General features: G+C 41.4%; 1 protein-coding gene across 13 annotated transcripts in view; it reads left to right on the top strand.

Annotated features, from left to right (window-relative positions):
• PARG (poly(ADP-ribose) glycohydrolase) overlaps window positions 1-23355 on the top strand; it is a 143011-nt gene that overhangs the window by 18528 nt on the left and 101128 nt on the right. For 12 of the 13 annotated variants that reach the window (XR_009463023.1, XR_009463024.1, XM_019497121.2 and 9 more), the window contains 4 exons: window positions 800-986; window positions 4661-4783; window positions 7776-7859; window positions 9716-9790. Coding sequence is in view for 11 of the 13 variants with exons in the window: in XM_019497121.2 (XP_019352666.1) it covers window positions 800-986; window positions 4661-4783; window positions 7776-7859; window positions 9716-9790 (469 nt within the window). In the remaining 2 variants the exon portion in view is untranslated. The remainder of the gene's footprint in view (window positions 1-799; window positions 987-4660; window positions 4784-7775; window positions 7860-9715; window positions 9791-23355) is intronic. The other variant, XM_059729802.1, reaches the window with a different exon arrangement.

Raw genomic sequence — 23355 nt, 5'->3', positions numbered from 1 at the left:
TGGGCTGATTTTGCAGGCTGTCTTGGCAACCTGGCCAGTGGGTGTAAATTGAAGCAAAAGTCCCAGATACGGCTGCTGCAGGCAGAGGCTGCTGCTGCCTGTAGTGTCTGGGCCAGGTCCTGCTGAGCAGCAGCTGGAGGCAGGGGTTGGGGCTGGGTACTGCTGTTCCTGCTTGGTGGGGCATGGGGATCAGCCTTGGATGGGGGCTGGAGCCAGGGTTTGGGCACCTGTATGACATGAGCTAGCATGGCTGCCTGGCCAGAAGCCCTGTGCTATGCTGCTGTGGTTGCTGCTGAGGCCCAGGCTGTGTGGTAGCCCTGGGTGGCTGGTGGGGGGTAGGGTGCACTCCCAGCTGGGTCCAGCCTCTGTGCAAGGAGCTTCTAGAGCCCAGCCATGGGCCTCTGCACTGTCCTGCCCTGATCCTGAGAGCCGCAGGGTCGGGGGAGAGGGAGGGGGTGGGAAGGGGTGTGCCTGTTGGGTTTGGGGGAGAGGGTGTGCATATGCCTGCAGGGTGTGTGTGTGTGTGTGGGGGGGAGGGATGTTGTGGAGTGGGGGGGAGGTGTACATGTGTACACATGGGGGTTGGTTGGGGAGGGGTTGGTGATGGTGCATGTGTGCTGGTGGTCCTCATCCTGGATTCCTTTAACAATAATATGATCGCCCTACCTAAAAAGGACTTTAGAAAAGTACTAGTTTGACAAGAAGCTTAATCTGAACCCTAATGTTACTGCACATGTATCTGCTTTAGAGTTTTTCTGTGCAAGTAAAATGTGTTAATGTGCTGCATTTATTTTAACAGCAGGAAAGAACAATGTGAATCCAAACCTCAAAGGCCAGTAAGGAAGATTCCTGAATATACCCCACCTCAACTTCCACCTAATAAGAAATGGTTTGGGACTCCTATTGAAGAGATGAAGAGAATGCCTGTGTGTGGAGCTCGTCTTCCCCATTTGCGACCATCAGCCAATCATACAGTCACCATCAGAGTATGAAGATTTAAAATATTAAATGAAAAGAGATTTTTTTTTTTTGATTAAATTTCTGTTAGTATAAAATTAAGCTTTTGTTCCCTATCATGTATTAGTTTTGCAGCTTGTGGAAACCTTTGCTGCTCATTGTAAGCAGGCTAAGAAATCTAACTTGCTTAAAGATAACTTGTGTTCTCAGATGCAGAGAATATGTTTGGATGAGTTAGGTGTCCTGACTGCAAAAATATGTCAAGATTTTTTTGATTCTGACTCTGAAGGGACAAAGCTTTTCTTTTATATAGCTTGTATAACTTCCAAAGTTTGGGTTGACAAGTTCTGTGAGAAGAATTTGTCCTTTGAAAGTTTCTATGCTCAAAAATAATCCAATTTTAAATTTCAGAATATTACAAGGATAAAACTGAATGAGTGAATTTTAGCATTGCATTCTATACCAAATCTAGCACATAGGCCTCTTTTCCTTGAACCAGCATAAAGTAGAATTGTTTAAGTGAAACTTGTGATCAGAAATACTGTCACCTCTGAAGCAAAACCAAAACTGAAGGAAAGCATATCTAATCCCAGTAGACTAGCATTTATGTGACAAACTTCAGTTACTGATCAGCAGGGATCCTGGCTTTCTCTGATTTTTAAAAATATGTATATATAGCAAATTCTCTGATTAAAAACCCCCCAAAATCCATGATTAAAAGAAATGCCACTATATATTGGTATCAATTGAACACAATGTCTTATTGATTTTATATTTACAATTTTAAAGAAATTTGGAAGCCTACCACTGCCTCCATCACTATAATGAAATAAATTCTACATAGCTTTAAATCCTGATATTTGATTTTTGGGGCCTTCTTATTGTGGAAAATCAGAGCTCCCCCTGCCCCCTTAGCTCACAGAATACAGATCCAGGCCCCTCATTTCCCCCCCCCCTGTGCAACCCTCCAGCCCTGCTGGTGCACCTTGCCCCCAGCCCCAAGCACTACCCTAGCTGGGCAGTAGCCCTGGCCCCAGTCCCAGCCAACTCCCTCCTTCCTTTTCCCTGTCCCCCACTGGGGCCTCAGGGTCGGTCCGTCCGTCCGTCGTCCCTTCCCCCATCAGACTTACCTGCAGTAGCTGCTCTCCAGGTTGTCTGGTGGCCCTGTGAATATATGTGCACAGGGAGCCCCTGCCTGACCATCCTCTTCCTGTTCCCCCCTCCAGCCCCTTGCAGGCTGGAGCTCTGCCAGTCTTCAAAGAGCTCTTTGCAAAAGTGCTTAATCCACATGTTTCTCTGTTTTAAAATGAGAAATCTGGGTGGGGGGGGTGGTAAAGGCGAAACCTGCATTTTTCTCCATTTTTCCAGGCCTGAGCACCTAGGTCCCTGGTGACCAGACATAGAAATTGATTGTTGCAGATGGATCTCTTGATAATTTTCTCCAGGCTAACAGAAGGCAATCTACTGAATGCCAGCCAACATGGTTTTATTACTAGAAGGTCTTGCCTGTTCAGCCTCATCTTCTGTGACCAGGTGACGCATTGCCTGGACAAGGGAGACAAGGTTGATGTCATTTATCTGGACTTCAAGAAGGCCTTTGACTTGGTTTTCCATAATTTCCTCATGACTAAGCTGGGGAATTGTGGCCTCGACCATCTCACTGTCCGATGGCTGGGGAACTGGCTCTGGGGTCAGACCCCAAGGCTACTAGTTGATGGGAACAAATCAGCGTGGCGCAAGGTTACCAGTGGAGTTCCCCCAGGGCTCAGTGCTCAGGCCAGTACTCTTCAATATCTTCATTAATGGCCTGGACCAGGTGTCAGATGCGGACTGGCAAAGGTCATGGATGACAATAAACTATGGGGGAAGGCGAACAGGCTGGAGATACAGGCTGACCTGGACATGCTTGCAAAGTGGGCAGACCAAAACCTGATGGCATTCAACATAGAGAAATGCAGGGTACTCCACCTTGGAAGAAAAAAACAGCATCATATTTATAGGTGTGGTGGTGCTATGCCCGCTAGCACTACGACCAAAAAAGTACTTTAGGGTGGGGGGTGGGTCTTGATTGACCACAAGATGAACATGAGCCAGCAGAGCAAACCAAACTCTGGCATGCATCTACCGGTGCATCTTGAGCAAAACCAGGGACATCATCCTCCCACTTTGTGGCCTTGGTGAGACTGCAGGTAGAGTACTACATCCAGTTTTGGGTCCCCTACTTCAGGAGGCATGTGGATAAGCTCGAGAGAGTCCAGAGGAGAGCCATCTGTATGATCACAGGCCAAGAGAGCAAGCCTTATGAGGAGAGCCTGAGGGACATGGGACTCTTCAGCCTGGTGAAGAGAAGGCTCAGAGGGGACTTGGTGGCTGCCTATAAATATATAAGGGGGGGTGCTTCAGGATCTGAGAGAACAGTTGTTCACCAGAACTCCCAAGGGATAACTAGGTCTAACAGCCACGAACTTGTGGAAGGCTGATTCAGACTCCAGTATAAGGAAAAACTTCTTTACAATCAGGGTGTCCAAGGTCTGGAACAGACTCCCCCCAGAGATGGTGAAAGCACCTACTCTGGACTCATTCAAAAGGTATTTTATCTTGCTGGGATCAGATGATCCCTGCAGACTTCCTGCCTCTGGCAGAGGGGCTGGACTCAATGATCTCATGAGGTCCATTCCAGCCCCTAATGTATATGAAATCTATTAAATAAATGTCCTATGTGCAGTTATTCGAATGTGTAACAAATGAGTTCTCATTTTATTGTACAGCAAAAGCTGTGTTAACCGGCACTTTAGCTGGAAAACTCTATTAACTGGCATTTGAGGGATGCAGCAAAAGTGGAAAGCAGAAGACTTCTGGGTTTTGCTGCTGCCGCGAGCAGAGTTCTTGCCACTTCTTTGGCCCGTGGCCTTGGGGCAAAGCAGCCTGCACAGGGCCTCCCTCCCTGTCCCCCGGCACACTGACACATTTGATTAACTGGAATATTTGATTAACCAGCATCCCCCATTCCCAGGGGATGCCAGAAACAAAGCTTTTACTGTAATTGGAATTTAGGTTTAGAATGAGCCATTGTGGCCAAGTGCAAGAAGTCAGTCTATATTAGGCACTGACAGGTGTGAAAAAACAAAACAGTGCTTTACCAAAAGAAGAAGCATGTTAGTTTGACCTGGTTCCCCAGTGTCTGTAGAGATTGGGTGCTTCAGGGAGACTTTTTGGTACTTCTACATAAAGGTGATTCAATCAACTATTATATGAAAGCAGCAAAAAGCCCTATTGAAATGCACGATCTGTACAGACATTGGGTGAGCTGGGTCAAACTGCCATGATGCCTCTTCTGGGCATGCGCTGTACTTGATGTGGGGGTGCACCGAGCTGAAAGTAAGTTTCTTTTTTGTTTTGTTTTTGGGTTGTTTTTTTCATGTTTGTAAACACCTTATGTCATTGAACAAAAATTGCTGAGTGATATATCAGGCTTATCTCTTCAGTTTTGAGCTTTAGCATGTTTTAGTCTTGATTTAAGGATTTACTGATAGATATTTAACCATGTATTGTAGTATTCTTGCAGCTAAAGTTTTTAGTTTTTAAATAGTATAGGAATTTTTTAGGTTTGGTGAAGCTTTCAATTTGTGTTAATTTGTCTCTGTTTATATAAATTTTGCAAGTTCATTGCACAGCATAAATCTTTCTCTTTTCTATGTTGCAGGTAGATCTTTTGAGGGAAGGGGAGGTTCCTAAACCATTCCCAACCCATTATAAAGATTTGTGGGATAACAAACATGTTAAAATGCCTTGTTCAGAACAAAACTTATACCCTGTGGAGGATGAGGTAAGCCAAAAAAAATTTGCTTACCATAGTGAATAAATATTTTGGTAGTAAAATGCAGCTTGATTTTTAAAAAATATTATGACTTAGCAGTTTGCTGTATTTCCACAAGCATTCTGTTTTGGAACATACAATTTGCCATAATGAATTGGAATATTTGATATATTAAAGATTTGTTGACTGGTATATTTTATTGTCACCTGGGGCATTTGTATTTGAACTACACTTGTGAGATGCTGTTGTTTTAGATAAACTCTTGCAGATGCCACTCTGTGTCCAGTATTAAAGGCCGTAGTATTTTGCTACCTGATGGCTAGCATAGAGAATCTATAGCCTAAAAGTGTTGTATGTAGGTTTTTTTTTTTTTAATAGCGTCTTAGCTGTGTAGTACTTGGACTGCAGCTGCAAAATTATTAAAAATGAGCTGATATTCTGAAGATAAGATTTATCAAAACTCTGATGCCACTTAAACAAGACTACTAACCTTACAACACTGAACAGATAAACTGCTATCTAGGCCACACACGGCAACTTCTTGATAAATTGTCTGTTTCTACGAAGTTGGTTTGGAGGTTTTCCCATTAACCTTTCACTTGTTTAGGTATCTTTTGTTGTCTTAATTTTAGTTGGTGAAAGATGAGAGAGAGAGAAGATCTAATTCTCTTCTTTCTTGAAAAAGATGACTATTTCTGTTTAATTAGTGGGAGTCTGAGATTTTGTGGATGTTATGAACTCTGGCTGTACTACACAATTAAAATGTGCTTTTACTTATACTGTTACCCCCTATATTCCCCCTCCCTGCCCCCCAGCTGAGGTCCTTGGTAGAGTCCTGGTTTTCTTCTTCCATTGCTTATAAGCAGGGATCTGGGTTTTCCATTCGTTGTGGAAAAAGGTGGATTTTCTCCTTTAAAGAAGGAAAATGCAGAAAACTGTGGGTTTCTCCTTCCAGGCTGGCAGAGTTTCAGCCTACAAGAGGCTGTTTTGGGCTGGGGGGAGTGGGACACGGGGCACCGTGTGCATGTGTCCACATGTACCTGGCCAGCAATATAGCTACGCAGCCATGGAGAGAAGCTCCTCCAGCTGCCTTGCAAGTAAGTCTTTTGTGGGGAAGAGAGCATAGGCAATACGGGGGCAGAGGAGGGAGCAGATTGAGGTCCGGAGCAGTGTACAGGGGGCCGGGCAGGAGTGTGCAGCTCTGGGGCCCGGCTGTAAGGCCCAGGTTCTGCCCTCTGGGCTGCAGAAGACCTTGGGGGGAGAACAGCAGGGTGGGGAGCCCTGAGCCCATAGCAGGCCACTTGCATCCTCCCCCACCCCCGAGCTCTGCTTGGCTCTGCTGTGGCCATGCTGCCCATGGTGGGGAGAGGGCCCCATGCTCTGCTCTGGCCACAGCAGCTGCCACCTCCCGTGTGTGGCAGCCATGGCTCGGCTGCTGCTGGGGCAGGCAGTGGGCTGAGGGCCCTTTCCGGCAGGGCTGGGAAGGGTAAGGGGCAGTGTGTCAGGAGTGAGGGGCACTGGCAGGGCTAGAGGGGCAGGGGGCTGCGGGTAAAGAGTGAGGGGCGCCAGCAGGACTGGGGAAAGAGTTGGGGAGGGGGGCAGGGGTGGGCTGTGTGTCAGGAATGAGGGGCACTGGCAGGGTCAAGGGGCTGCAAGTCAGGAGTGAGGGACACCAGGAGGGATGGACTCGGTAGGGGCTGTGGGTTGCCAGGGAGGGGCACTGGAAGGGTGGGGGGCTATGAGTTGGGAGTGAGGGGCACCATCAGGGCTGGGGGGGCTGTGGCTTGGGAGTGAGGGCAAACACCATGGGCAAGAGTATTGCACCGGCATATCAGGGCTGCTCAGTGCCCCAAAGCAGCTGGAGAAACAGCCGCAGCTGAACTCATGTCCTGGTGAGTAAAGGGGGTAGGGGAAGCTCTGATTTTCTGTAGTAAAAAAACCAAAATCAAATGCCAAAATATATATGTATTTAGAATGTATTTTATTACAATGATTGAGGCATTGGTAGACTTTGAAATTGCCTTACACATGTAAATATATAATTAAAACATTGTGTTCAACTGATACCTATGTATTAAAATGAAACACCACTAAATTGTGGGGAAAATGCAGATTTTGGTTGCGTTAATCAGAGAATTTGTGGGGGGGGTTGTTTTTAAAAAATTGGGAATGTTGCAATTTTTAAACAGAAAATCTGGAACCCTGCTTATAAGCCTCTCCCATTTTTACTTTTTTTTTCCGGTTGAGATTTGGACCAACACTCGCTTTTTTTTTCCTTCCTCCCCTTTTCCTGTTGTTTTGACCATGCCGATTTTTCTGTGATGCTGTTAACTGTCTTAGGCATGCAACAGCTTTATTCTGTGAACTGTATTGACCTTCCTTTTGGTTCTGGATACGGTAGTTATTTATAATATATTAAGTCTTGCATGGTTTAGGATGCATTGGCTTTTTTGGGCTTTTCCTATTCCATTATCCCACTTCGATAGCTGAGACTTGTTAACATGCATACTTCACATGATTAATAAATGTTCAACTCTTGCATGTAGAGGCAAATTGTTTCTGATGAAAGGTTTTCTATTATGGAATTGACTTCCTTAAATAATGGTCCCCTTTAATCTTCTACCTATAATGCAAAGCCCATTCTTTTTGTAAAGCATTTGATCCATTCTGGATGATGATTTTTTTTTTTTTCCTTTTTTTTTTTAATGTCCCTTGTAGCAGTATAGGAAGGCATATTTCCTGTGCATGAGAGCTCTTTGTATGCTGTCTCAATGTTTTAAAATATAGGTAAAACACTGCTTATTTTGAGACGTCCTCAACAGTTGTTCAAAGCACAGTCCTTTCAAGAAATTGGCAAATAATAGAGAATCTCTGTGTTTTCATTGTGGCTGTGAGATTAACACTGAATATTTTAGTGGTATGTTCCTTATGGTTGAATATCTTTAATTAGCTGATGTGTTTTCCTTTCTCTTTGTTTTTATTTATTTGTTTATTTTTAAAGAATGGTGATAGGACTGCTGGAAGCCGATGGGAATTAATTCAGACTGCTCTGCTTACCAAGTTCACCTGTTCACATGATTTGAAGGTAAGGACATCATTTTCAATTTGGGTCAATGTAAAAATGAGTTAAAGATATTTTCACATATTACATATATCTCTGAAATTCCCTTATCAGCATGCTTGGCTCTGTAGTCATGTTTTTCTCTTTTCTAAATGTCTTTTTTTCCTTTTGCTATAAATAATCTGTTCATATAAACCACTGAGGAAATTGTGACTTTTTATCACTCCTATATAGAATGCTGTCAGAGTAAAGCTACTGGGGACAAAATCTCTAATCCCTTTGATCACTTTAAAGATGTTTCATTAAATTATATTGTTACATCCTTTTAAAAAGGAGTCCAATAACAGCCCTTTCTATTTTACCATCTGGTATCTATAGCAAATGTCTGAGAATATCAAGTCCTCTTTTTTTAAATTGTTAAATCAATAATTTTGTTTAAACTTGAAATTTGAATATAGTGTCTTAATTTGTCAACTAATTATTTAATAAACTAGACTTCTTAACCTGAAAAACACTGAAAATGAGTATTTAGAACAGATTATTCTGTTCTTTCTCAATTTTGCTTAGTCTCTTATTTTCTACTCAGTTCTATGACGTAGGTAAAATAGGTCAGTCATTTTTTAAAATATAAATGCACTCGTTTTATTTTTAAATGCACTTTATTTTTAAAATGAATACATTTGTTTTATATTTACTTTTTGGAGAGGCATCTCTTATTTTTCAAAGTTCTAGATGCCTTAGTACACATAGGGCACCTATACATGTGATGGACCTCTGCTCCAACATGTGCTAATTGGCACATGCTGGAGCAGACTCGATGAATCGATTCTGTTGCAAGTCTGCAGTGGCCTCCACATCACATGTATTCAGTGTCCCTGTGTTTCAAAATGGCAGTGGGGGTGCTTTAACTAAAGCTTGTCGAGCGAGCTTTAGTTAAAGTGCCCCCGTGCCATTTTGAAGTGCAGGACACTGAATATAAGTGTCGCTATGGGTGCTTTATTAAAGTGTCTCTAAGAGCTGCTTTAATTAAAGCACCTATCCCCTCCTCCACCCTGGAAGATGTGTAGATGCCCATAAATAATGCAGTAAAATACTGGTGGCTGTAAAAATAATGATTTCAACAGAAACACAATCAGCCGGCTACCTAAAGGACGCGTCTACATGTGCGTTAACATGCTTTAGTTAATCTGCATTAAATCTTGTACCTGCATTGTGAGGTACTAGGAAAATACTTATTAGCCTGTCTTAATGTGCATTAACTAAAGAGCATGGTTTTTAAGTGACACTTTATGTGCATTAGCCTATTTTAATGCACATGAAATAAATAGCATGTTTTTAGTGACACTTAATGCACATTAAAGCTCACGTGTAGACCTGCCCAAAGAAACGTTAAAGAAGGTTGTATACTTTGAAACACTTCAAAAATAGCATGTTTCAGTTGCAGACAGACACAGCCCCTGGCTGCATCCTCAGCCGGAGCACTTTAGAATTCCTGCAGCTGTATGCTGTCAAGCCAGGAGCTGCAACAGCAGTGTGCAGGAACCATGGCTCTGCTTCCCGTTCCCCCCTACCCACCTCTATATGATGGGAGCAGAGCAGACTACTAGTGTGCCTTTACTGCTCCTGAGATGCACTTTACCAGATGCACTTTACACAACCTATAACAATAAATTAACAAGAATTAGGAAAAACTTCTGTCAATATCAAAGCGGGGATTTTGCCTATACAAAGCCCAGGCTCAGGACTCCATCTGGCAATGCCTGTGTTTAGTAAAGTAGCCTTGTGCCACTAGATGGAGCTGTTGCCTTGAAATGCCACTTGTTAACCAAGGCACTTTTGCTATGTGCATCCTTCAAGCTTTTATATTGTCTCTTCCTTAGGAGGCTATACTGAGATATAATGTTGCTTATGCCAAGAAATGGGACTTCACTGCTCTTATTGACTTCTGTGATAAGGTAAAGAGAGTTAATTTGAAAACAAGATGTGGGAGAATCATTCCTCTCCCCCCCCCCCATGTATTTTGTCATGAGCTGATGTATTGTTATGGTTGACAGTAACTAATTTTAGACTCTTTGGGATCAACTCAAACTTTTAGTAACATTCTGACCCCTTTTCTTCCAGTAAAATGCATGCTTGGCTCTGTAATTGTGCTATGAGGCAACTGGGTTTGTTAGTAACTTTTATGGGTTCTTCAATCTGAGGCTGTTGATGCATGGTCATTTAAAAATGCAATGGGCTCTGATCCCAATAATTAAACCCCTTTTTATGCCACACGTGTATGAAAGGGCATGTGATTTTTGGGGATCAGATTCCAATTGTGCCATATTTCTCAGTGCAGGGGGAGCCCTGGGTTTACCTTGCATAAGCAAATTGAAAGCCGAGTGCTTGATCATCTGTTCATTGTCATCTTGGCCAGGAGACTGCACTGCGGTCTGGAACCAGCTCTGGTGCGGTCCCCGCCAGGCCCCAGTCAACTTCTCCCAACCAGGGCTGGACCCAGCTGGCTTGAGTGGCCTGGTGCAGTGTGTAAAGTCCCTGATGGGGGAAGGTCTGCTCCTCGATGCCAGGCTGCTCAGCCAGAGCTCCTGGGGTTTAAAGTCCTGGCAGGGGAAGCTGAAGGCTCCCCTTCCCAGTGCAAGGTAGCCCAGCCATTTCTGCCCTACACAGTGTTTAAGGTCTCAGCTGATCGTTGGCTACCAGCTGTTAAATTTAAGGTGCCAAACAAACTAGCCATTAAAGTATTCTGTGTTATACTGGAACATTTATATGGCTTGTGCCCCATTTTATGGTTCCTTAAATTGGGTGTACGTGTAGTACACTTCCTGTTTATATTCTGTATAATTCATGGAGTCACATTCTTCTTTAAATATATTTGTTTAAAAAAATGTTCTACAGGGAGCAAGCTGGTACAGATTTTTTTTCTTGCGTTCATTTGAGAGAACATTTGTTTTAGGAGCACCATGACAGTGGCACGTTGGCTGTAGGAGGATGACTATAAAAACTGTTCATGGTTTCATAAGAGGCCCTGTCTTTTTATAATACCTGGGAATTTATCTCCTGGTCAGTCCAGTGCTTTTTACACCTACTTTTGAGTCTCTGTTGATTTACTTTGATGCAGGCTACTAATAGAGAAAAAAGGAGTTGTGGACAAGTTTTACCCTTGCTCCTAGTGAACACTGCACCAACACTTTTTTGCATACTTATTGCTCCCTTAAATATTACCAAACAAGATAATAGTTTGATTAATAAAATTATGTTAAAAGGATGACCAATCCTGAGTAGCCCTTATCAAAAACATTATTGAAAAATACACTTGACTGATTGAAAATGACACCACATGGCAACAAGCCTGTCTGAACTTGTTATAATGCATTCAAGTGATGTTTCTGAAATAGTGGAGAATTAGTTTCAGTGATCATCAGACAGAGAGAGAAAGTGGTATCAGCTGCCTCTGGAGAAGAGGTGAACCATAAAGAAGCAAACTGTATTGAAATCAATCCCTGTGAGGGTGAGGGGGAAATTTCTATCATGTGGGAGGAAAGCCATGCCAGAGTCCTAAATTGCCAGACACAGAATTTGACATAAAAACTGCTATAGCCTCTATCAAACCCATAAGGCTGCAGGATTGGATAATAACTACCCAGAATTCCTGATGGACATGAGGCCCTGCCCAAGAGACTGGCTGCTGGAGTTCTTATCTTCATGTATGTGAAGAAACAAAATACCCAAATTCTGGAAACATGGTCATGTGATTGCACTACCCAAACTAGGAAAGAATGCTGACAACCCTGCTAACTACAGATGAATATCTTTACTATTGGTTTTTTACAAACTGCTGGAAAGCCTGATCCTAAATAGGATAACTGACATCATTGATCCACAGTTACCACTAGAAGGGGCAGGGTTCCATGAATACAGATGCATCACTGACCCAGGTAGTAAGGCTTACTTAAGACATTGAAGATGCTTTTCAAAGGAAGGAAAAAGCAGGTACTGTGCTGGTAGATCTAACAGTTGCATATGATACCATCTGGCTGAAAGGACTAGAGTACAAACTATCCAAGATGATCCCAGATAGCCTTTTCATTAATATAATATCAAACAGATCCTTCATCCTCTTCACCAAGGGAGGAGATTAGAAGCAGATACAAGCGTCTGCATAATGGGTACCACAAAGATCAGTGTACAGTACAACTAAAAAGTATGCCTGCTCAGATGACTTGGCCCTGTCCATCTCTGACAAGTCTGTCCCAAAAATATAAACTACCTTGTCTCAGGATATGAATACAGTAGCCTCTTACCAATGGAGACTCAAGTTTAGTCAAACAAAAACCACCGCATCATTGTTCTACCTCCGTAATGCTATGGCGCATAAGAGGATCAATGTTGACATGAATGGTAACGAACTTCCTTTCACAGATAACCCAGTGTACCTGGGAGTAACTCTGGATAGGAGCCTTACCTACAGAGAACACCTACTGAAAACATCTAAGGTTAACTCTCACATTGGTGCTATAAGATGACTGGCAGGAACAACCTGGGGAGCCAAGTTCACCATTCTAAGGACGTCAACACTTGCACTAGTATACGCACCTGCTAAATATTGCTGTCGAGTAGCCATACCAGCCAAATTGATGTTGCCATGAACTCTGCAATGAGAATAGTACTGTAATTGGCTATGTAGTATATACTCCTGTTGACATGCTGCCAATATTATCAGGGACAACTACCTCCCCAACTAAGAAGACGGAAGACAGCTCTTGGCCTTGTTCAGTGTGCCCAACAAAACCAGGAGCATCTGCTTCATGAACTTTTGGAGCAACCAGTACATAAGCAACTGAGGTGAAGAAACTCATCTAGATGGGAGGCATGGGTACTGTTGCAATAGTATGGAAGCAGGAGCAAAGCCCTATGGGCACTTGAACAGCACCACAAAAAGTGGGATGAGACTAACTGATTGATTCTCATCTCAAGAACTTCATAAGTAACCCAACACCCTATCCACCCATAATTTATAGATTGAACTAAATAAGATTCACTCTGCAGCTGGATGCTTTAATGCCACACTCCATAAGATTGGCTTAAAGGACAATCCAAATGTGTGTGTGGTGATGTACCACAGACTACAGACCACCTCCTCACGTGTGCAGAACACCTGTGCACCCAGGATGAGGATGTGACAAGCATCAACAATAAAGCAGTTGTGCGGCTTCGCCACATTTATGATGTGTAGAGCTGGAAATGAAATATACAAGAGAAGAAAAGTTGCCAGACCAAAGCACATAGCATATAGTAGTGTGCTTTAAAAAAAAAAAAAAAAAAAAGCAGTGTAAACCAATCTAGACCAAGACTTAGTATTTATTGGATATTTAAAGAACAGGATTAGGATGTTTAGAGATGAAACTGTCCTTAATTTCCCTCCTTGCATGGGAATATACTTTGGTATATGTTAAAATGTTGACTGTCCAAAGAAAATATATAGTTTAGAAAGAGAATTACTTTAAATAAGTTTTAGTGTCAAAAAAGTTTGAAATGTTCTATACATTATCAAAATATCTTCTTTCATTAGTTTTGCCTAGTTTGCAGTCTTGCTGCTTGTAGGCTATTAAAATAAAAAGCAGAAATTATCTGGGCACTAAATAGAGATTATAGTAGATTAATCAAAATGTTCCAGTTGGAGTGAAGTGCAGAATTTGGGTCCCTTGATTTTTTTAGAAGCTGATACTTACAGGTCTGCTGGTGGCTAATGGTATGTTTTTTCCCCCCCTTGTTTGCCTTCTGTTTTGATTGAGGAAAGTAGTTTCAAATGGGCTTAATTTGTTAACTTGACACCAGTCTTCCTCTCTTTCCAGTGTCCACAGTTAATAAGTGTCCAGATAAGGGTGAGTCATTGGCTAAGTAAAATAATTTGAAGAGTGATCACCAGGTATAAAAGAATATGGTTTTATATTTAGAACCAGAGACTAGAAACCAAAAAATATGGCTCCTAATACCTGTATATGTCTAGAGAAAAAAACAATCGGGGCTCATAGTAGAGGTGATATCTTTTATTAGATCACCAAGATTTTCGCAAAAAACTTTCTTTACTTGCAAGCTTTCAGGCACAAACTCCCTGCATCAGGCATCAGAGAAAAGATTGTAAAAGTTCTCCTAGGTAGACATGACCACTCTGACCACGTGAAACCTGAGATACTGCTCCTGCCTTTGTTTTAAGGTAATTTGTGTCATCACAGAGCCTCACAAGAGCTGAGAGGCTCCTTACCAGCTAAGAACTGCCTGCCCAGAGGAGTTTTCCATCTGTTGACTCCTCTCTGAAATCCTATGAAATATGAACTTTCATTTCTACCCAGGAGAACTTTTACAATCTTTTCTCCAATGCCTGATAAAAGGTGTTTGTGCCCAAAAACTTGCAATTAAAAACATTTTCTTGCAAAATCTTGGTGGTCTAATAAAAGATATCATCACTACTTGGAGCCCTGATTTGCTTTATACACATTAAAGCATTTCAGCCTTTACATTGGTAAAGAGAGTTTCCTGTACATGACCTAGCAATTCTATCACTTCTAAACACAAGTCATCACTTCTAGAGTTCTAGTACTGCTAAAATTGTTCCTAGAGCTGAAAGCTGAGTGACAAATGGTGGGTAGGATTTAATTTTGTTTCATATGTACTGCCAGCATGATGATATACACATGGGCCATTTGCATTTCAGTTTTGTTATCTTATATCGTGTACATATACACCTAATTTTTACAAACCATATTAAATTTGTTTCAGTAAAGTGACAGTAAAAGAGTATGGTAATTAGTACTGAGCAGAAAGGTATAGTGTGGTACTTTCTAGCCTGAAATGCATTAAGTGATCAGATTTATGTGGTTTGTTGTTGTCTCCCAGATATTTCTTATCGACTACTCTTGGTCTCACTTGATTTATAAGGCTCTAGATGTGGTTCTTGGACAGGATTTAAGAGATTAGCCAATGGCAAATTGAAGCATTTGGATTAAATCCTGCCATTTTAATAAATGTGTTCCTTCAGGAGGAAGTATATAAGAGTGATAGTGTTGAAAAATCAAGCCCCTGGTAGACAGGAAATGACAAAAATAAGGCTGCCAATGCAACCATATTTTTTCCCCCCTGGTTTTAGCCAACATTGTATTGGAAGTGTGACAGGTAGCAAAGAATTCAATTTCTGTGGTCCCAATCCAGTGTCATGAATATAAGAAAACAGCTCTGTTCTTGATTCTCTCTGATTCTTTCACTGTCCACCTTTTGTAAAATAAACCTAAATCCTAGTTTTGATGGTATCATAGAACAAATATATAATAGAGACATTTAGGTCAATGACGGCTGGTATTCTGAATGACACCAGTAATTCAAGGCTAAATAGCATTCCAATATATTTTGTTAGTTAATGAGATTTCAGAGAAAAAAAAGAGGACCCCCTTCCCCTCCCAATTTAATATTAGGGAAATAACTTGTTTTTATGTCCATTTTTAAAATAAGGTTGTTCTGTGCTATAGTACATTCTTGCAATTAAGTAAGACTTCTACATTATTATAAAGTAAATAACTTACATTATTTAGAAATCCTGACTACAAAGGTTTTATGACTAAATCACTTAAATGCAGAAAAATAAGGAAGTTCATAGACAGCAGTCATAAGCATGGTAAACTAGAGGGATGCTGTAAGGCAGTGGTACTCAGCGTTTTTGTGCAGCAGGCTGGATGGGCAGTACTTGGACCTTCTGTGGATAAGACCCAACTGGTGGGCCCAATCTGAGTCAAGTGCAGCGGGACCTTATCTTGCCATGTGGAGCAGGGCAGGGGGCAGCCCACCCCTGATCAAGCTGTGTGGAGGAAAGTGTTGTATCATTTTGCAGGGGAAGGAGAGGGGCATGGCCTTATCCTATGGAAGGGGCCATGGCTCAGCTCGAACCTGACTGGCTGGAAGGAAAGGGGCGTGGCCCAACCCTACAGGTTGGGATAGGACATGGCCCAGCCCCAACGTGACTATGTGGGAGGAAACAGGGGGAGGGGGGGTGAGGAGGGGGAAGATTAGATTGGGGAGAAGAGGGCATGGGCTGACCCCAAACCATCTGTGCAGAGGGAAGGGAGTGTGGCTGATCTGGCCGTGTACAAGAGGAAGGGTCAAGGCCTGCCTGCAACCCACCACACAGGGCTTGGGATTTTGTCACTGCTCTCCCAGTGCCGAATTTCCTGGCCCATGCAGAGCCCTATGGGCTGGATGCCAAGCTCTGCAAGCTTCATTTGGCCCTTGAGCTGGAGGTTGAGCACCCCTGCTATACGGGAACTCAGAGTTAGTTTGTACAGACATAAATCAATCTTGTGCATTTTAAAACAGCTTTACTTAGTTTACACAAGGAACTAAGCTATTTTGTTCTATATTCCTTTTTGTATTGTTGGATCATTATGTTCATTATTGAACTTTTATAGCCAGAGTATCATTACTAATACTGATGGTTTCTGGGGTGGGATTGAGGCATGTAAAATGTATATATGTATATTAGCCCTTGCCCAAAAGCTGTACAACTCATGTAATATAGTTTATATTAAAATCTCTGGCATTTCTAAAGTTGTTGCCAAGATGGGAAATAAAGTATTCATCTAGAACAGGGGTAAGCAATGTATGGCCCATGAGCCGAATGTGTACTATGAAACCATTCGATCCATCCGATCCATGCTGCTGCTGCTGCTTCCCTCCTCCTCTACCCAGGTGCAGCATGGTCGTAGCTGAAAACTGCCTGATCATGGTACAGCTCCCTGCTGGCTGGAAGCTGTGCCCTTGCTGCTGCTGTCTCTCCTTGTTTTCTCTTCTCCTACCCCAGATCTCCCTCCTCTAGATTGTCGTGTGAACATAGCTTCCAGTTAGTGGTATGCTACATCAGGGCCAAGCAGCTTCAAGCTGCACTCCTGCCATACAGGTGGGTGTCAAGGGATCAGGGACAGGGAGAAGCAGCAATGTGGACACAGCTTCTGGCTGCCTGGCCCTGGCACAACTGCTGTCTGGCTGAAAGCTGCACTTGCACCTAAGCTGGGGAGAGAGGGTTTGGGAGAAAGTGGTGGCACAGGTGCTGAGAAAGCCCCCTGGGCCTGTCTTGCCACTGAAGCTACTCAGCCTCAGTTGTACCAGCTCTGGGTTGTTCTAGCCCACAGCTTTAAAAGGTTGCCAGCCTCTGACCTAGATAAAACAAGGTTGGTTGTATTAGAAATTTAATCAAGTTAATTTTAGAATAATATATTCACTGTAATACATTGTTCTATCTACAGTTAGAAAGTTGAAAATTGTACTGAGTTGAAGTGGTGGGTATTTAGTGATTATCTACTGGGGGGAGGCGTTGTGCATCTTGAGTGGCAACTTGTTAATATTAGTTTTCCTATCTTGCCAGCTGCTGAAAGCACCAAGAACTAACATGCTGTGTTTTATGTCTCTCCTGTGTAGCATTCCACTAAATTAAATCCAAAACACTTGCCTAATAATTTATATTCTCCACGAATCAATACACTTAATGCAGCAATTTTTCATGGGAATATGAGACAAATTCTCAGTACATTACAGAAGGAAGGTCACCTGTGCTATTGCATTCAGGGTGCATTTTGATGCTTGTCTTAGGAAAGACCTTTGATTTTATTTATTTATTTTTATAAATATCAGATTAATGAGTTTAAAAGTAAAATTACACTGTTGAAATAATGCTGTACTCTGACAGATTCTAAAAAGTGTTTACCTTGAATATACCATATTTACTTGAATCTAAGAAAAGGCTTTTCCCCAGTCACTCCCTCATTTTACATTTGCTTACAAAGCAGACTGGAGGGCAGGCAGCTGCTACAGCTCTGACTCTGGTCCTGAGCTCAGGTTGGGGTCCAAGTCAAACCCACAGCAGTCTCCCCCTTCCCCACTGCTTGCGTTTTGCTGCTTCTGCCTCTCCCCCCGCATCTTCTCCCTCCCCCCATTATTGCCGGGGCAGCTCAGCTCCAGCTTGGACTGGATTGCCTTCCGAGCACAGAGTACAGTGAAATTCAGTCCCTTGCCTGGCCAGTCAGTAGTGCCCCTACTGCTGCATGGCCCAGCAAGAGCTGCACTTCCACATGCTGTGCCCCATGAGACTATGGGGAGTAGGAGGAAGGGGCAGAGATTATGGGGAGTGGGAAGGGGCAGGGATTGTAGAGAGAAAAGGGGGAGGGGAAGAGACTGTAGAGTTGGGGTTGGGGGTGTGCCAGTGGTAGGGGACAGGAAGGCTGCAGGGGGAAGAGGTGGGGGAGTGGAGGGCACGGGAGCTGTATGACCTCTCCCCCTCCCCCAACCACTGCTTTCCCTACTGTAGCATGGGGGGTGGAGCGTGGAATGGAACTAATTTAAGAGAACCCTATAATAATTAGATTCTATACCTGGAAAATTATAACATTTATAAATTTTCCATATATAGAATCTGATTATTAAGGGTCATCTTAAATTCAGAGTCATCTTAGATTTGAGTAAATACAGTAATGCGTTTCCTTCAAACCGGAAGTTTTCCTTTATTCCAGGATCTCTAGATAGGTTGTGGTGTTTGCATTTCTAAGAAGCATTATAATTTGTTTCAGTTGTACCTTTTTGAAGTTTAAAACAAATATGATTTTCATAATATTTATGTATTACATTCCTTGTGGGAGGCTGAAGTTAAAATGAATTTGTGTTTAAGGTTTAAATGATGTATGCAGTCTGGAAAGAGAAAGTGGTAGAGTAAGAATCATGTTACTTTTACTTTCTGATCTGTTCACAAGGGATGCCAATATTTATCTAACGCAACTGTTTGCTGCACATTGTAGCCAAAGGGACAATAGAAGCAAAAAATATAATTCAAAGTTGAAAGCCAGGTTTTGGTGTAGGGGTGGGGGTGAGGAGTTGTCAGATGTAAAATTTGAATGATGCATGTTTTAACCCTTGCCATTCTTGTCTTAATGTCATGTTTCTTAAACATATTTTAATTGCACATGTGACCATAAAAGACTGAAATTCCAACATTAACAGTTACGTAGATTTGTCTCTAATTAAATTGGACCAAAGCATAAAACATCTGTCATGGTACAGCTAGTACTGTATGGCCATCTGGGAAAGTTCATAGATGAAGAGGTTTTTTTCCAAATCCATCCAAAATAAAGATACCTTCACTTGTCCTTTTTATTTTCAGATTATTTTATGGAAGTCACAACTTTTATATTTTAAAGGGCATTCAAAGATCATAAATTTTTTTAGCTTATCTATTTCTTTTTATGGCAGGTGATATTCAGAGCTAGAATGATGCTTGGTTTATAATTTGTAGCCCTGAGAGATTAAAATTCCAGGGCAGAAATTAAAAAAAAAACAACAAACAAACGCATTTAAAAATGACTATATTTTTCCTTTTTTTTGACTGAGGAGAAATGACAAAGTACTATGAACAATATACTGTTATATTCATGTATGTACACTTGAAGGAAATACTGAGTACTGTCTTATAAACTACTATGGGATACAATATTTATTTTCCCCAGGTGAATCTACTAAGAAATGTGGTATTTGTGGTCTCTTGTTTTGGGGTTTTTGTGTAAATTTTCATACAAATATTTAAGAGTTATAAGATGGTGAATGTGTTATAACATTCCACATAATTCTTGTTTCTGTCTTGGAGAACTAATATGCTATAATCTGTTACTCTTTTCTTGCAGATATTAAAATAACAATATTTTGAATTACTACCTAGATTATTGTTAAATATCCAGCACAATTTTAATATATATGCCAAGTTACTTGTGCTTCTTGGTGGTTGTTACTACATTGGACCCTGTTGATGAGTCTCATTCCGTAATCTACTGTGAGGGAGAAAGCTTGATCCAGACTCTAGGGATGATATTAGTCTTTTTTTTTTTTAACTGAGACAAGTCTGGAACTTTCTTGAGGCATTTATAAATTTAAATATGTTGAAGACCTGGGTTTCTGGGGCCACAGGAAATCTCTGTTATTTACTTCCGCTTTTTTCAAATGGGACAATAATAAGTAATGTTTGTTCAGCATCTCAAAACATGAAAACGTACTTTACAAAATATATTGTTATTGAACTATATTTAATTTTTCTTCAATGATCTTTATGCCATTTTAAATGTAAAGTATTCTTTAAAAGATCACTCTTTTTCTCGCTTAGATGTCCATGCCATGCACTGTCCTCAAAAAAGGAAGGTAACTGGCAGTACCCTGTTTAGCATTTTATGATTTTTGTTGTTGAGCTGCTAGTCCCAGACTCGAAAAATTGTTTTGTTTTAATGGACAGATTAGGGCAATAGCATGTGGTTTAATTTTTATTTGTGGTGCATTCATTGGACTAATTCCCTTACCACCCTGCAGTCTCAGGTTCCCCCCCCCTTCCCTCTGTACTGCTTCTGCTTTGCACTGACTTGTTCCACTCTCCTGTCTTTTCTGTTGCCACCCCCTTTTCTCCTTCATACCCTTTCTCCTTGCTGTGTAGACAAGCTGTCCCCTCTCTAGCCTGGGACATGAAGCATGTCCCTACCTCCACCCTGTAACAGCTGTGCTGGTTCCTTGAGGCTGCCTAGTCACAAAACAAAACAAAAGAACACATCCTGCCATGCCAGACACATGTGGATGTTGTGTGATTTTTTTTGTTTGTTTGTTCTTTGGGTTTTTTGGGGGGTTTTTTTTGAGGTGGGGGGATAACATTTCTCGGATCCCAGTTGTGTGCTGCTGGTGTAGGGAGCCTGGCATGGCCTACCGGGTCAGACGTTGTCTGACTTCAGCCTAAAATAGCTAACCATGTCTATCCCCCTGGTTTGGAACTGCAGACTTATATTTTAATGGAAATTCTCCCTCTTCTGGACTATTGCCTAGCATGAGTCAGGTTTTTTAAAATCAATAAAGCCTGCACTATTTTATGATTCAATCTAATTTAATAAAAAGGGTTGTTTAAACCATGAGGGAGCTAATTGGAACCATTAGCAAGGACGAACCAGTCCTAATAAAGTGTGACATTTACACTTATGTTTGTGCTTTGTTTTATTCAGTCAGTTGATGCATTTTATTTGAAGCCAGTATATATAATTTGATCTATGCTAAGAAATCTAAACTATTATGAACTAAAGAAATTCCACTTGAAATGGCCAGTGCCTTGGATACCTTTGACTCCTTGAGTGCCACCCTTTTTAAGGCAGACTGTGTACATGGAATAGTCAGATCTACAATACCTCCTTTTTGACAATACATCCTTTGCTCTTATGGTTAAGTACAGATAAATGTTGCATATGCAGTGTATTTGCATATTTTTATCTCTTTGAAGAGAATTACTGCTATATACAGAGGGGGATAAGCTGTCTGTTCCTTTCCATTGCGGTAAGTCTATTGGCTTTGTGGAAAAATTGAGCAAGATTTACTTGGGGATGGGGTTAGAAATACAAGCATCTATGGATGCCTTTTCATGGCCTTCTATTGCTCAGTTCTATGTCAGGCTGTTGGAAGGGAGCAGAGCCTACCCTGAACTCCCTTACTCCCTATTCTACTTGCCATGTCCCTAAATGCCAGAATACTGCTGTATGTAGTAGGCCTTACATAGATCTTCTGCAAAAGTGATGTTTCTTTCACTTCATCTGTTCAAAAAGGTTCTTATTATAAACACTTTAGTTAATATAATGGCCAATACTCTGCTAGACCTTGCTAAAGCAGTCTGATGTCAGACCAATAGCATGTAACTGGAGCACAGACGGAAATAAGCTTCCTTTTCCTTAGTAGCAATGAAACAAATTCTTATTCACATTTGTATGAATTGTCTGCTAGTCATATCTCATAGAATTACTAGTTTATTCCCTTGTATTGTGGCAGGATCAATTCCATTACCCCTTAAGTACTTCTGATGGATGGGTTGTGTAAAGTCTCATTTTGATTACCCCCATTCCCAGTGATGGTAATTCCACAATCTTCCACAGCAGCTTATTCATTGTCTGTTTTTGATGAACTGCCATGCTTTAACACACATGCACCTCATTTCATTATCTTTATATTAAACAAACTATTTTGGTTTGCTGTATCAATCATGCTATGCACCAGCTTGAGCCTCATAGTCTAAATCTTAATCTCATACAGCAACTTTGAGGTGCCCTAGTCACAGAAGACTAAAAAATAGTTTAAGGTGCATGCAGTTAATTGTATGACCTCTCTTAAATGAGCTCTTAAGCCATGGTCCTCAACCAAAATTGGGGGGCATTGTGTTTCTGAGAGTAGTGCTGTTGACTTTAATTTTGTGCATGTGTGGTAAGATTTTCCTCCTTGTCTCATTTATCTGGATATTTAAACACCTAGCAGCCCCTTTGAAAAATGGCTGTCTTGGTCTTTCTGCCATGCACCTGATTTCTATTGATTTGTCTTTTGACTGCCATTCTCAGGCACACTAGTGGCTGTGTATTGGGAATGAAACCATGTTTATAAATGAGGTTTTCACCCTCAACTTTATTTTACACATGGGCTAGCTCCCCAAGTACAGAAGTGAGTGCTTGACTAATATTTGCAGTTTATAATACTTGAAATGAGTGCTTTATAAATTGAAATTTTATTTTTTAATTTGGAGAACAGCAGCTAAGACTTTACTTGATTTTTTTTCTTTTCAGTACAAGACAACCGTTCTGTTTTCTGGCTGCTTAACCCAGTTTTGTAGTGTGAACAACATGGTTTGTGTTTCCATGAAAATAGTATTGTGTTAATGTGTTAGTTTTCAGATTGAAATCTGAGCTTTTGGGTTTTCTAGGAGATATGGTTGTGTGGATGTGTCCAGATGGGTTGGGCAGTAGCCTGGAATGTAGGAGATCTGGGTCCGAGCCTCTGCTGTGCCTGATGTAGAGCAGGGCTCTTCATTCCAGATCACTCAGAAGTCTAGCCACAGGATGGTAGAGCATGAGAGTTTATTTCTAAGCCTCCCCAATTAAAACTTTGGTTACTTTTCTGTATAAAAATGTTTCCGTTTCAATTAAACAACCCAGTAAGAGTTCATCAGAACTCCTGTCCATTATTTTTCCAAAGCAGACACAAGAGGGAGCCCTTACACTACCTTGGAGCTCACTTCTAAGATTTCATTTCATATATGAAAGCGGAACTCAAGATTCCAGAAAATATGGGATGTGTGGCACTTAATTTCAGCTTTTAAAGTATAAATCAGTAATAGGGATATGTGCTGAGGAAGGATGGTTTGTTTCTCCCTAATAGACATCTGGTAGTTGTGTTGTCTTGTATAGAACTTAAAGGCTTTTGTCCAAAAAAAAAAAAAAAAAAAAAAGTGTGGCTAATGAAGATTTCATTATCTTTATACCTATTACTAGTTTTTGTCATTTAGATCACCAAATTCTTGCTGGTTGAAAATCATACTGCTATCTTGTTAGATGGCAAATAGAAATGGAAACATTCTAAGGTGTTAGAGAAGAATAAGCAATGAAAATAAGGATGATGGGTAGGAGAGCAAATTTTGGGGGCATTGCTTGGCTGCATG

This window comes from Alligator mississippiensis, chromosome 6 (genome assembly GCF_030867095.1).
Source record: "Alligator mississippiensis isolate rAllMis1 chromosome 6, rAllMis1, whole genome shotgun sequence".
Lineage (NCBI taxonomy): Eukaryota > Metazoa > Chordata > Crocodylia > Alligatoridae > Alligator > Alligator mississippiensis.
This window is presented reverse-complemented; position numbering and strand designations above follow the sequence as displayed.